The sequence below is a fragment of the Morone saxatilis genome, unplaced genomic scaffold, assembly GCF_004916995.1.
Source record: "Morone saxatilis isolate NCDOM2014 unplaced genomic scaffold, NCSU_SB_2.0 Contig9, whole genome shotgun sequence".
NCBI classification, from domain to species: domain Eukaryota; kingdom Metazoa; phylum Chordata; class Actinopteri; family Moronidae; genus Morone; species Morone saxatilis.
The window spans coordinates 9,730,405-9,742,909 of NW_023340268.1; the positions used below are offsets into that span (position 1 = coordinate 9,730,405).

Genomic DNA, 12,505 nt, shown 5'->3' on the forward strand with positions numbered 1-12,505 from the left:
GTCAAATAGTTTGAGCCATTAGTACCATATAGAAACATATATCGCCATTAACCATCAGTGCTTGGAGCAGTTGGAAGGTACACTCAAGGAACAGGTCAACTGAAGATATGAGTTTTGACTTTGAAAGCCTAATCACATTTAAAATGAAAAAGCATTAAGGTGAAATAGCATTTGGATGAAAGTAACAATGAATCGTATAATTTATAGCACTTACATACAATTACTTACAATTTCCTGGGAGGGAATAAAAGCCCTTCAGAATTTTAAATGGCTTCAACAGTAAATCTGTTTCTACAACTCAACGATGAGCAGTACTGATGGTTTCCATTTTAATTTGAATACATTTTTGCACTACAGTTTTGAGTCTTCTCAAGTTAAATAATGTAAAGTTATTGCTGTAGAAAACTTGATTGACTGTTAGGCTACAGGTTTTAAAAATGCTAAAGAAATATCCAGCATGACATTCTGTATTTTCTTTTCCCTTTCTTTATTTTATAAACAATATTCTCATTCTGTTGTGGTCTTTTGTGTGGTTGCTGTTTTAAAGTGTTGCCTTTACTTTACCACCACAAAGGATGTGATGTAACCATTGTTAAACTACAATGGGTGCCCACATACTGCAGCAAGCTGGTTTGAAGTTCCAAAGCAAAGAGATAACTGAGGGTGCGTATGCCACTGGGTTACAAAGGTCCATCACATTTATTTTGTTGAGGAATTAAACTCACAACTCCCCCACAAGGTTCAACAGTAAATCCTGGCATCCACAGACTCATCTTCCCCCACACTCTCTCTCTCTCTCTCCGCACTGTTCACACTCACCTACACTACACTTCCACTGCCCTGACACTGCACCAACACCTGGGCTTGCGCTTAACTCGCATCTCACCCAGTAATTTCCACCCTCAGCATAACTCTAGACAACAATAGCCTAATGGGACAGCAGACCTTGTCAACTTGAAATGGGCTAGCAGGCAATTTAGAAACAGCATTTTAGTGTACACCTAGAGACTAATGGAAGGGCTGACCCTGCTGGCTAAATCATACTTCAATTTCCTTAACTTTCCTGCTAATGTTGAATGAGTGTTGAATAAATGCTCATTAACAACTGAGTTGGGTTTTAAGCAGGCAAACAGCTGCACCACAGAAGTATTATGTCTATTATAGTGTCAATGGTTAATCACAAAGTAGTAAAAATGAGAAACTCACAGCTGCATGAATGAAAGTCAAAAAAGAACATGATGTAGTATCTATTTTATTGTTTGTACTATTCAAACAGTCTCTGTTGGCAAATACATGCTCCCATGCTGAGCCACTATCTTATTTTCCTTGCTTAGCCTCACATTTCCATGTAAATCTTTAATGTTTCACAGCAGTGGAGTCGGGTGGTAATTTCAGTCTTAATTTAATGTTTATTCCTGTTTTGGTTGTAGTTTTTGCTCAAGTGGCGAGACACTAAAACTGTTCTTCTCTTGACACTTTTATTACATTCTAAATATGTTCCTTTGTGTTTTGAGACAAGTTGGGATAATTAAAATGTCTTCTTTAATATCTTACATTTCAAGTCACTGGAGGCTCTGTTGTAAAATGAATTTAGCAATAAAAAGTGGTAACAAACCCCTGTATTAGATTTGCTAAAAGTAGGTGGGTAATAATTATAATTACAGTATGTTATCCCTCCGCCAGGCAATTCTTAATAAACAATAGTATAATGATTAAAAACGTACTGTAGTACATACGTACTAGTACTGTATGGATAGTGATTACAGGTTAGCTTATTCATATTTAAATGAATTATTTTGCAGTCACAGCACATTTTCGGAGAATTTAAATAGTGGCTTAAACATGACACGGTTGATCCGTTAAAATTAATAAAGTGTTTCCAGTGTTTCCAGTCACGTATCCCTGATTTGTAGCAGTGGTGGTTCTGGATACTCTCAGCTTTTTTGCCAGCATTTTTTAGGTCTTTAATTAGCACGGGCCGATTATTTCTCTCAACAGTGGTGTATTATCTGAAGAGGCTCTGCCACCTGCAGTGGCTACACTGAATGTCTACAGCAGAGTAGCGTGCATCTGTCTGTCTGTCTGTCTGTCTGTCTGTATCTTTCTCTCTGTCTCTCTCCTCTTCATCACTTCCTCTTCTCTTCCTCTCTGATTCCCTTAACACAACAAAGAGTCCCCTCTGTTCTTATCCTCTCTCGATCAGTCCCATTTGTTTACTTTTTTCTCAAATCTTGTCTTTGTCTTTCCCTTTTATGTGTGTCCCTCTTTCTCACCCTTCATCTCTCCATTGCTCCTGTTCTCTTTTTCTCTTTCCTTATCTCTATTCCATCGTCCCCTTCTGCCTCTGACTGACAGTGTTATAAATTGATTTTCAGCCCGGTGTATTCCCTCTGTCTCTCTCTAGGCATTTCCCTTATTTAGCCTCAACCACTCCAGGGTATAGTCTAGACCGCGGGCCAACTGTCAGTCAGTGGCAGCGTGGAGAAGTCTAATTCTTGGCTGACAAGCGTTCCTGACAGCAGGAACCAATGGGACGTTTCAAACATGCTTACTCTCTCTTGCTCTGTCTCTCTCTATTGCATTTTTGCCTTTGCTATCTCTTTTTCTTCTCTTGTTCTCTCCCTGTCTGCCCCCGCCACTCCACTCTTCATTTGGACGCACTTTTTTGCTTTTGGTTTGTCTACCTTTCTGTCACTCTGGTCCTCCACCACCCCCTCCTCTGCATTTCCTCTGTCTTTCTTTCTCGTTTCCAAAACCATCTCAAGAAAATGAACTGATACTATCATTTTCAAGAGACACAGACATGTAAATTAACTTGCACCGCGGTCATGCACACACACACACGTGGGCAAATACACATGCATTTCGTTTTTCCTCCGGAGCTTGGGTGCTGCTGTGATCTGAATACTGATTGGACAGTTTGAGTGTCTGCAATGATTTGATTGGTCAGTTTGCTCCACTGGGAAAGCCATTCTTCAATCATAAATGAGAGTCAGTGAGATTAGACGGAATAGCCCTTAAAGCAAATCTGGTATCACTGAGGTCCCCAGAGAGAGGCAGAGATGGAGGGAGAGGAAGAGAGAGCGGCAGAGAGATGAAAGAGAGCGACGGACAAACAGAAAGAGGGAATCACAGAGAGAAAGGCAGAGAGATGGAAGAGAATTTAAAGAGCATTTTTCTCATAGTGGGACTGGTGTAATGTCACTATGGCTGAGGATAAGAGTAATATTTTATATTACGGGATGTGTGCACACCCACACAGATATGTGTCATATGGAGACATTGCTGGCCCCCCAAGTAGGAACTGGGGACGCCCAGCAACCTTGAGGCGGTACCGCGGGTCCCATTCCAATGAAGAATAGGGTAATTTCACTGTTTCCTCATTTAGTAGTCAGCACCATGTCGAAATGGCTATATTGATCATAGGGTTGCCTGTGGAAAATGACAAGCTTAGTAATTGATTTCACCCTCTCAGAATCATCAAGCTTATTTCAGGACGTGTGAAGTCGAATTATCTTACTGTATGCCTAAGACAGATTTTTATTCATTTATATATTCATTTCAGCTAGGTTTAAATGATTTCCCTTCGCCTTGTGATAATGTTTTACTCACTGTCTTTAAAGGCTTAAGGGACCTGGAATCTGTCAGCATGTATTAGCCTTCTGGCTAAGGGCACACAGTGCTGCATCAAAAAAACACGAGGGGCTGTAGTGTGAGTGTGTTGGTACAGGTACCCTTGAGGAGATAAAATGCAACTAAAAGTCCACTTTGAAGGCTCGTCAGATGCAAAGACACTGCACAGAAGTTTATAATCATTTTAGGCAGGATTTTACATTTCTAGAAAGGTAGCAGGCATTTTCTCCTCCATCCTGATGCTTGCAATGTAAAGTTTTCACAGTGCTGCATGGTATAGGCTAGCAGCTTATATGTATTTAGCCGCCATTTTGGTTGGGCTACCCTGTGTCTTATTGGTTCAGCCCTCTGCGGCAGCTCCCTGGCTGCGCCAACATAGTGGTATAGAACTAATGTGTGGCCTGCAGTTTTTGACCTAGAGAAATTGAAAAAGACTCATTGTGGCCTAATGCAGTCTGTAAAATATCCTGAAAAGGTCAGAGGCGTACATCACAGGGCCAACACAGACAGACACTCACATTCATACTGGGCAATTCAGAGCCTCCACTGCACCTTTGCTTGTTTTTGGACTTAGAAGGGAAGCCCATGCAAATTCCACACAAAAGAGTCCACAGGCTCTTGTTGTGTAGAGTAGCAGTGGTTAAACTATACGTTTGACGATTTAAATTCATAAAACTATGCCCAGGCTACATTCTGTAAAAACTGGACTGTCTTGAAAATGGTGTGACGAGTGCCAGCATACGCTACTTGTTAAGCTTATGTTTTTTTTTCTGCAGTGTAATACTTAAGACATTCAAGATGAGATATTGCTTTGATGAAAGAGATCAAGCCTATATTGCAGACCAGGGTTCATTAAATCCACTCAATTCAGGAAGCAGATTTTCTTCTTTGTCTTTAAGCTTATTTTATCCAGGGAAGGTTTTGCTGAGCATGCATGCTCTTTTCCAGCTAAACCCTGTTCCTCATTAGTACCAGTGCATATATTCACACCTGGAAGCTACCCAGTCCAACCACAAATCTTTCACTGTTTGCCAATTAGCATCTCTATTTAAGTCTTTGGGGGAAATGCTTTGCTAAAAGCGATGCTCCACCCAAAATCTTTTTAGTATTAAACACACATGCCCTCTAGACTTGAAAGGTGGCTCTAAAAAGTTTGTAGTCTTCTTTTTGGAGGGAGGCACCTGTAGTCATCTTGAAATGAACTGCATTTATGGGTTCCAAATGTGATTTAAAAAACATGATTTCACTATATCCACACTTCTCATGTGTGTATTTGAATGGCATGTGGTGAACAAAAGGTATAGAAAAGAGTAAGTTGGTTCATGGAAAGGGTAAACTCGTAAGGAGGAGGCTTTTTATTTGTATAAATGCATGTGAGAGAAAGAAAGGCAGAGGTGAGGGGGCTGCTACGGGCATAGCCACCTAAAAAACGCCTTGGCAAAGAGTGATAACACAGCAGGTGCGCCTGTGGAGTGCTGCTCTATGCGCAACCATATATGATCACAGAAAAAAAGTAGATAAGCAGACTTATTTACCGGCATAGTAAATGGCATTAAAACAGAAAGAAAGGGGTAAAGTAGTAAAGCCTGCCTATTGCTTGATTTGATTGGCTCTCAATTTTGACATTGATGAGCAGTGTGACTCTGCGCCTTGAAATGCTGAAAAGTTGCAAATATTAAAACTTTTGTGCATGACTAGAAACGGCTAGAAAACCACAACACGTGGTGCAAGAGAAGAGCGCACAGCAGGCACACCATAACATAGGAAGGTGACGCATTTCTAGCAATGCTGATTGGCCCCTGAGAACGATGAACTAAGCAAATGGTAGAATTAGTGCAAGGTCAGGGTGTAAGCTGTGTGTGTGTGAGACTTTGTGAAATGATGCATGGATTTGTGTTTATATCCCTCAGAATCTGCCTCTATTTATATGTGCATGTGTGTCTTTCTGTTATGATGTGTGAAGGTGAGTGTGTGTGTGCCTGTGTGAACCTATGTGTGTGTATGTGTGTTCATGTATGCCTGTCTTTCTGTGACCCTGTGCTTGTGTGTGTGTGCGCGTGTGTGTGTAGAAGGGCTGTCAGTTTCGGTCTGGTAGTCAGCATAATTAGAAGTCTCTCTTTTACCCCTGTCTCCTTCTCACTATTTCTCTCTCTCCTATCCTCTTACTCTCCCATCTCTCTTTCTATGTTTCTCTATCTCTCCCTCTCTCTCCCTCCTCTCTCGCCTCTATCCCTGAGTGATGAGTTTTAAATCATCCTTTCATTCTTTGCGCAATGATAAACGAGGGGAAATCCATCCTTTTCTCTCTGTTTATTCTGCTTTCCATCTCTGTCCTTCTGTCCCTATTCCACTCTTTATTCACCCTACCCTGTATCCTAGCTATTCAATTTAATGAAGCTACTTGATTTAGACAAAGACACCCACTACTCTGTTAAGTTCTGATACAATTGTGATGGACTTCGTCATAGTCATATTTTCCATATGTGGATTGTAGGCTACAAGTTGCGTGGTTGATTTCTAGTAGAAGTAGAAGTAAAAGAACAGCAAAAAAGTAAAAGAAGTATTCAAATATGTCAATATCTTTTTTTAAATTATAAATATAATTAACATTTAAAAACTGAGTGTGAGATTTAAGTGTCTGTTGGTGCTAATGCATGCCTTACGGTGGCCTTTTTTGGAAAATAAAACAGCAAACATCTCCTTGTTTTTTGTCAGTATTTTATGAACCACTGGTCTGGTGAATTAATGGCTTGATTCCACACACATGCATCACGGTAGGATACACTATATGCAAAATCATACTTTAACCACCAGAGGGATATTTAAAACAAAAAAAGATATCATGAAATACCTCGACTGCAAGAACAGAACAGACAATAAAACACTAGCTCCTAATACAGTATTATTCTAATCACCAGAAGCGTGTCCTGCAAAACAAAAAGATTAACTTTAATTCCAGACATTTAAGGGTTGTAGTTACTAATGTTACAAAAAAGGAACAGACTAAAACTTCTAATGTTTACAGTATTTGACTCGGCCACCTTAGATATTTAAACACAGTATAACCCCAAAGTTTCACTGGGCATGGCTTTATCACATCGCGTCTGCAACATGGTTTGGCGCCATGACCCTCAAGTCTTCAAATCCCACTGAGAACATTTCAGAAGCAGAGCCTCTACAGAGCATGTTGCCTTCCCGACAATGTTCACTTGTGTATACTGTCATGAAAAAAGGATCCAAAACAGTGTGTTTCTCCGCTTCAAATCTCCTGTAACCTGCCTCTGACTGATTGACTTCTAGCCTGGTGCCACACATAACATGGCTAGCTTTCACCATATTCTTATGGCAGAATATTATTGTTGGGTCGTCAAAGCCACGTGTCCTGTTTAGGAGCTGTTAAGTAACTCCTAACTAGTCCAATTACAGGCACAAAACAAAACCTCACCCATGGGAGTCCAGTAAACATCTCACTTAGTGCCTCATCACCCTACACAAAGTCCCAATTGTACTTTATATTATGTTTAATTGTCCCCCTCTCTACTGTAATATGTGATGAAATAAGGCCTTTGTGTGAGTTCCTGTCTTTTTCTTGGCAGTACAATTCATTCTTCCCCAGTAATAACGTTCTATTGTGAGCTTAATCCTGAGTCCTTTCCTCATAACCTCCCTGCTTGAGGCACTGTTGCATGTACAACAGACTGGGTTACAAAATCTTGATTACAGTCACATATGCATCACTCAGTCTTTATATTTGGCTGTAGGAATTATTGTCAGCCATTGAGCATCATTCTGTTCCAATCCCTGGTTTTCCTACAGATGGAAGTAAACAAGATTTTTTGCTCATTCCAAAAAAGTTTTAAACCCAAGAAATTTATGATATTTGTGCTCATATTGCAAATTGAATTCCAAATCCTTCTGAACCACATTTACATTGGTATAAAAAACAAAAAATCCAAAAGCTCCTCTTTTTGGATTATATCATCAACATACCATACCAGGTGGTAGTAGAATTGAAGTAAAAGCAATTGTACATTTGGGTGCATGTATTCATAACCCCTTTTTCTTCCTTGTAAAGTACACCCCTTAACATGAAAACAATATGTATAGGCATTCCATTCAGTTAGTTTTATAATTAAATCAGTTGGAGGCATCAAATTAAATTTAAGATAATATCTGAAAGCATTATCTTTATGGTGGACAGTGTTTTATAAAGACCCCATATTCCTAATAACCATAATCCTTGAATCACTACATGAAATATCAGTGATTTTATTGAAACCATGGACATGCAGGGGTTGTTACACCACAAAGAGTTTAATTAAAAAGTAAATACATTAGATATTGGCTCTGATAGCTCTGATAGCCTCTGTGAATATTTGTTGTCCTCAGGTGAACCAATGCTTCGTGGAGTGTAAATTTCATTTAACTTTGATCATAACACTGGAACTGTTGGGAACCACACGGATCTTCCCTTTCCGAACTGGGCCAAAATGGCAGTTCAAGAGGTTTTCTTGCTGTGCTGTGTCTTGCAGCAGAAATCAGAAATATATATATGATGGGGGTGCCCGGTTAGCTCAGTCGGTAAAGCTGGCAACCCATATACACAGTGGCCCGGGTTCAACTCTGACCTGCGGCCCTTTGCTGCATGTCTGCACCCCTTTCCTGTCTCTCTCCAGCTATCTCTGTCAAATAAAGGCATAAAGGCCAAAAAATAATACTTTAAAATATATATATAATGATATGGATGTGTATGTTGAGTGTATATGCCAGTTATAAGTTAGTTTTGTAGATCGGTGTATGTGAATATGTGCATACTCTCATATGGCTCTGCCTGTCCCTCGTGGTTCCTCAACATCTCAGTTCTGATTGGTTGTGAAGGGACAGAGATACCGGCCCTTAATTGCAGCTCAGACTGCCATTGGTCATTATTTCTGCTAGTGTGATGGTCTTGGAATTGTCTGGGTAAATGAGGGTTGGACAAACACACACAGGCACACACACAGTTTTTGGTTGGGGTTCTGTCCTGGATAATTGGTTAGAAAAGCATCCAGTGGGATCACACTGCTGTCCCTCTGGCCCTGGCTGCCATGGTAAATAACGAGGCTCATAAACATGAAAGGCGGGGGGATGATCATCCTGATTTGAGCTTTAGACTCAGAGGAGATCAATTAACGAGTTCAAGAACTTCAATAACCATATAGTAAGAGCATTTTTCAATTAAACACTCATTTAAACTTGGAATAATAGACTAAAGGCATTCTGCTGCTGCATCAAGCTATTGTAAAACCTGTGTATTTATTCATTATCTTTATTTCCAGTGATATAAATACATTTTTATCATGTATGATTACAAAACAGACACAGCTACACTGGAATAGAATGTCAACTGCAAAAAAACTGAAGTTTAGTGACTTGCAAAACCATTTCCCAGCAAGAAGATAAGATCAAGTCTAATATACCAGCAAGTCCCTTCTCTGCTGTAGTGTCCTTGAGCAGGATGATGCTAAATCCCTACCAGCTCCAAGGGTTTCTGCTCTGTAAGCTGACTCTGCAATCTGTCTCCCCTGTGGAGTGGAAGAAGTGAAGAGTCTCTCTATCGGGGATCGATAGAGCATCGCAAAAAATGCTCTGGACTGACTTCACTACTGGACACTCCAAGGTTTTCATCTAACACCTGTGGTGTGTTTGATATAAAAGGATCATTAAGATCAAAGGGGGAAGATAATGATCCTGATGTGAACCGTAAAGTCCAAGGAGATCAATTACATTTACATTTTACAATTTAGGCATTTAGCAGGGTCTGTAACCCAGAGAGAATTAGAATAAGTACAGCAGCAGAATTTACCTCACTTTTAATTCATCCGCACAAGCAGCCTGTAAAAGGAAGTGCAAAGGATAAAAAGAAATTCCATACACTCCTCCTCTTATCCACATTAACAATCCTTTACAGAATATTATAAGTTGTACAACATAGATCCAATCAAAAGTTTCTCAGCCATTTTTATCTAGTATGCAAGATAATATTGCACTGCACTGATACGTTGCCGTGCCATCGTAGAAGCAATAACTCTTTGCTTTGTAATAGTTACACTCACAAGTGATTCTAACCTAGACGTAAGTTAAACTGGCTATAAACAAACTTTAGAAAATAGATGATAATATTAAACATAGATAGACTGATAATGCTCTCTGAGGTGTTCCGATATTGAAAATGTCATTCATTATTGCTTGGATATCCAGCACTGTGACATTTATTTGGGATACACTTTAAAGCAGCCAAACAGCGGCATTACTGCCATGTTTTATATGTTGTGCTGAAAAATCAACATAATGCCTGTTGCTGTTTTGTTTTGCATCTACTCCTCTCCTCCTATACTCTCCTTGTTGCATCCTCCTACCAGCCTCCCACCACATACATAAAGCTATAATGATGAGACAGAAGCTCATTAAGATCTAGTATTTATCCTCTTCCTCCCTAAAGAAATCATTAACTGTCCTTGATGCTGCATCACGTGTGCAAGAGTTCGCATTTGCGTCATTTCTCTGTTGTATTCGCTTCCAAATAGACACAGTGAGTGATGTATATCTCTTTAAAAAAACACTCATGCATGTGTCCTTCAGTTCCAAATTGCTGAGTCATGTTCAAAGGCATTGTTGAAGCTGACTGACACAGACCTATTGTTGTTATGCATTCTGACATGTCAGTAATTGATTGGCAAAAACAAAGAAATAGCCAGCTTTTGATCTTTTCGAGACACACAGGGTGAATCCAAGAGAATGCCCCGGTCGCTTATTGATTTCACCTATTAAGTCAGGTGGAACGATAGCTCAGTGGCGACTGAGTTTCCCTTCAGTCAGGGGACCTGGGTTCAAGCACCCCATGCTGAATGTGAATACCAGCTCCCAGGGTGCTGCTCTGAAACAGACCCTGCCCTGTGCCCTCGCTGTAGGAAGTGAAAAGATTATGTTCCGGGCAGCACCACAAACTACAGATTCATGGAGCTATATGATTTTTCTGACAAATACTTGATTCAACAGTCTTGGCAGTAGCTAAAGTGTATATTCCATTAATATGTAATCATACATCAGCATCAAAGAACCAGGATATATCAGACTCTAGCTGACCTACTTAGTATCACTCATGCTGACTTGTGGCTTATTCCTACATTGATGTAAATTATCTCAGTACCAGACTGGCACTTTTTAGCACTGGTACCTGTAAAAGAAATAATTATTAGTGAACCACCATTATTATCCATCAGTACTGTTGACTCCATTTATAAAAAAAATAATAATACTGTGGAACCATGTCAACCTGATTGGTGCAGAGGGATAGTGTGTATGTGAATGTGTGTCCTTTTGTGTAACTAATAGTTACTGTGTGCATGTGCTTCTTATTGTGCGAGCGCACCCTGCAGTTGTTATTCAGTGTCTGTCAGAACTAAAGCTAAGTGAGCACACAAACACAGCACACCCTGCAAGACACAAACTGACTAAGGCTACGTGCAAAGAGAAACATGTATAGATGCAATCAAATGATCCCTTTGTAGCACAGAGACACACACATGAATGTGTCATTTTATTACTCTCTCATCGTCCGTGCTGTTTTGTCACTTACGTGCTTTAAACTTTAAATTTGATTTCTCTCTCCCTGCTTTCCTTTTTCTTTCTCTTTTGTCTCTCCATCATGTTGTCTACAACACAGCAGCTGTTGTTTGTCACCATTATGTTTTCTCATTTTAATAAACTAAAACGATGTTCAAATAAACTCAATGTTCTCTCTTTTCTCTCCCGCAGGTTTCATCTACACATGTGGCGGTACACTGAAAGGCAGAAATGGCAGTATAGAATCGCCAGGCTTTCCCTATGGCTATCCCAATGGGGCGAACTGCACCTGGGTCATTGTTGGGGAGGAAGGAAGTCGAATCCAGCTCATGTTCTTGTCATTTGCCATAGAAGAAGAATATGACTTCCTGTCCTTGTATGATGGACACCCGCACCCTGCTAACTTCAGGACCAGGTAGGACCAGTAATTTGTTAAATAATAACATGTGTTTTTTTTTCTGGTAAGTGGTTAGATTTTCAGAGCAGCAAAATCATGCATATTTGAAAAAGTATGTAATGACAGTAGGCTCTTAAGTAGGACACATTAAAACTGTATTTTATAAACTTTATTTAGACCAATTTGACAGCAAATTATTTGTGTTGAACATCCTCTAATCTCCATGAAAAAGTAGCACGGCAAACACAGCATAAACACCTGTTATGGCATATAGCCCATAGTTTAATATTAGGTTACCATTGATGTGCAGCCAGTTTTCACTTCTTTAAACTGAAGCTATGAAAAGGTACTCCTTTGTGTTTTTGCCAATTAATGATTGAGCTCTAATGAGTTAATTTGTGTGTGTTTACATGATCAAATATTTGGGATCATGAGTTCAAAAGAAAACTGAAAACCTGTGTAGGAATATATGAATCTCATATTTTGAGTTTTGGTATGAATTAATTATTTGGAAAGCACATTATGTTTTATAACAACATAAATGCTTGTTGTTTCCACAAATGGAGACCAGGTTTTATCAGTGCTGGGCTGGATTCTCTTGAGTAATACTATTGCAAGGGAAAAAATGAGCCAACAGGGTGCTGTCCTGCTGTAGTACACACACTGCCAAGGTTCAATCAATGACACTGTGGTTTCCCTTCAGTTATTGAACTATTTCATTGAGCTCTGATTGCAAGAAACACAATACCCCAAAAGAAACTAATTTCAGATAAGCTATTAAACTCTCCTTGCCTTATGATTTTATCAGGCAATCAATAGTGCCTAATAGCATCTCTCCGTGACTCTATTCACATTCGACATGTTCTTTTA

At 39.7% G+C, this 12,505-nt stretch overlaps 1 protein-coding gene across 1 annotated transcript in view; it reads left to right on the forward strand.

Moving 5' to 3' along the window:
- The window catches only part of LOC118343277 (CUB and sushi domain-containing protein 3-like), a 323,719-nt gene that overhangs the window by 64,976 nt on the left and 246,238 nt on the right, over positions 1 to 12,505 (forward strand). Inside the window, 1 exon segment of the mRNA XM_035682048.1 lies at positions 11,431 to 11,653. Coding sequence (XP_035537941.1) covers positions 11,431 to 11,653 — 223 coding nt within the window.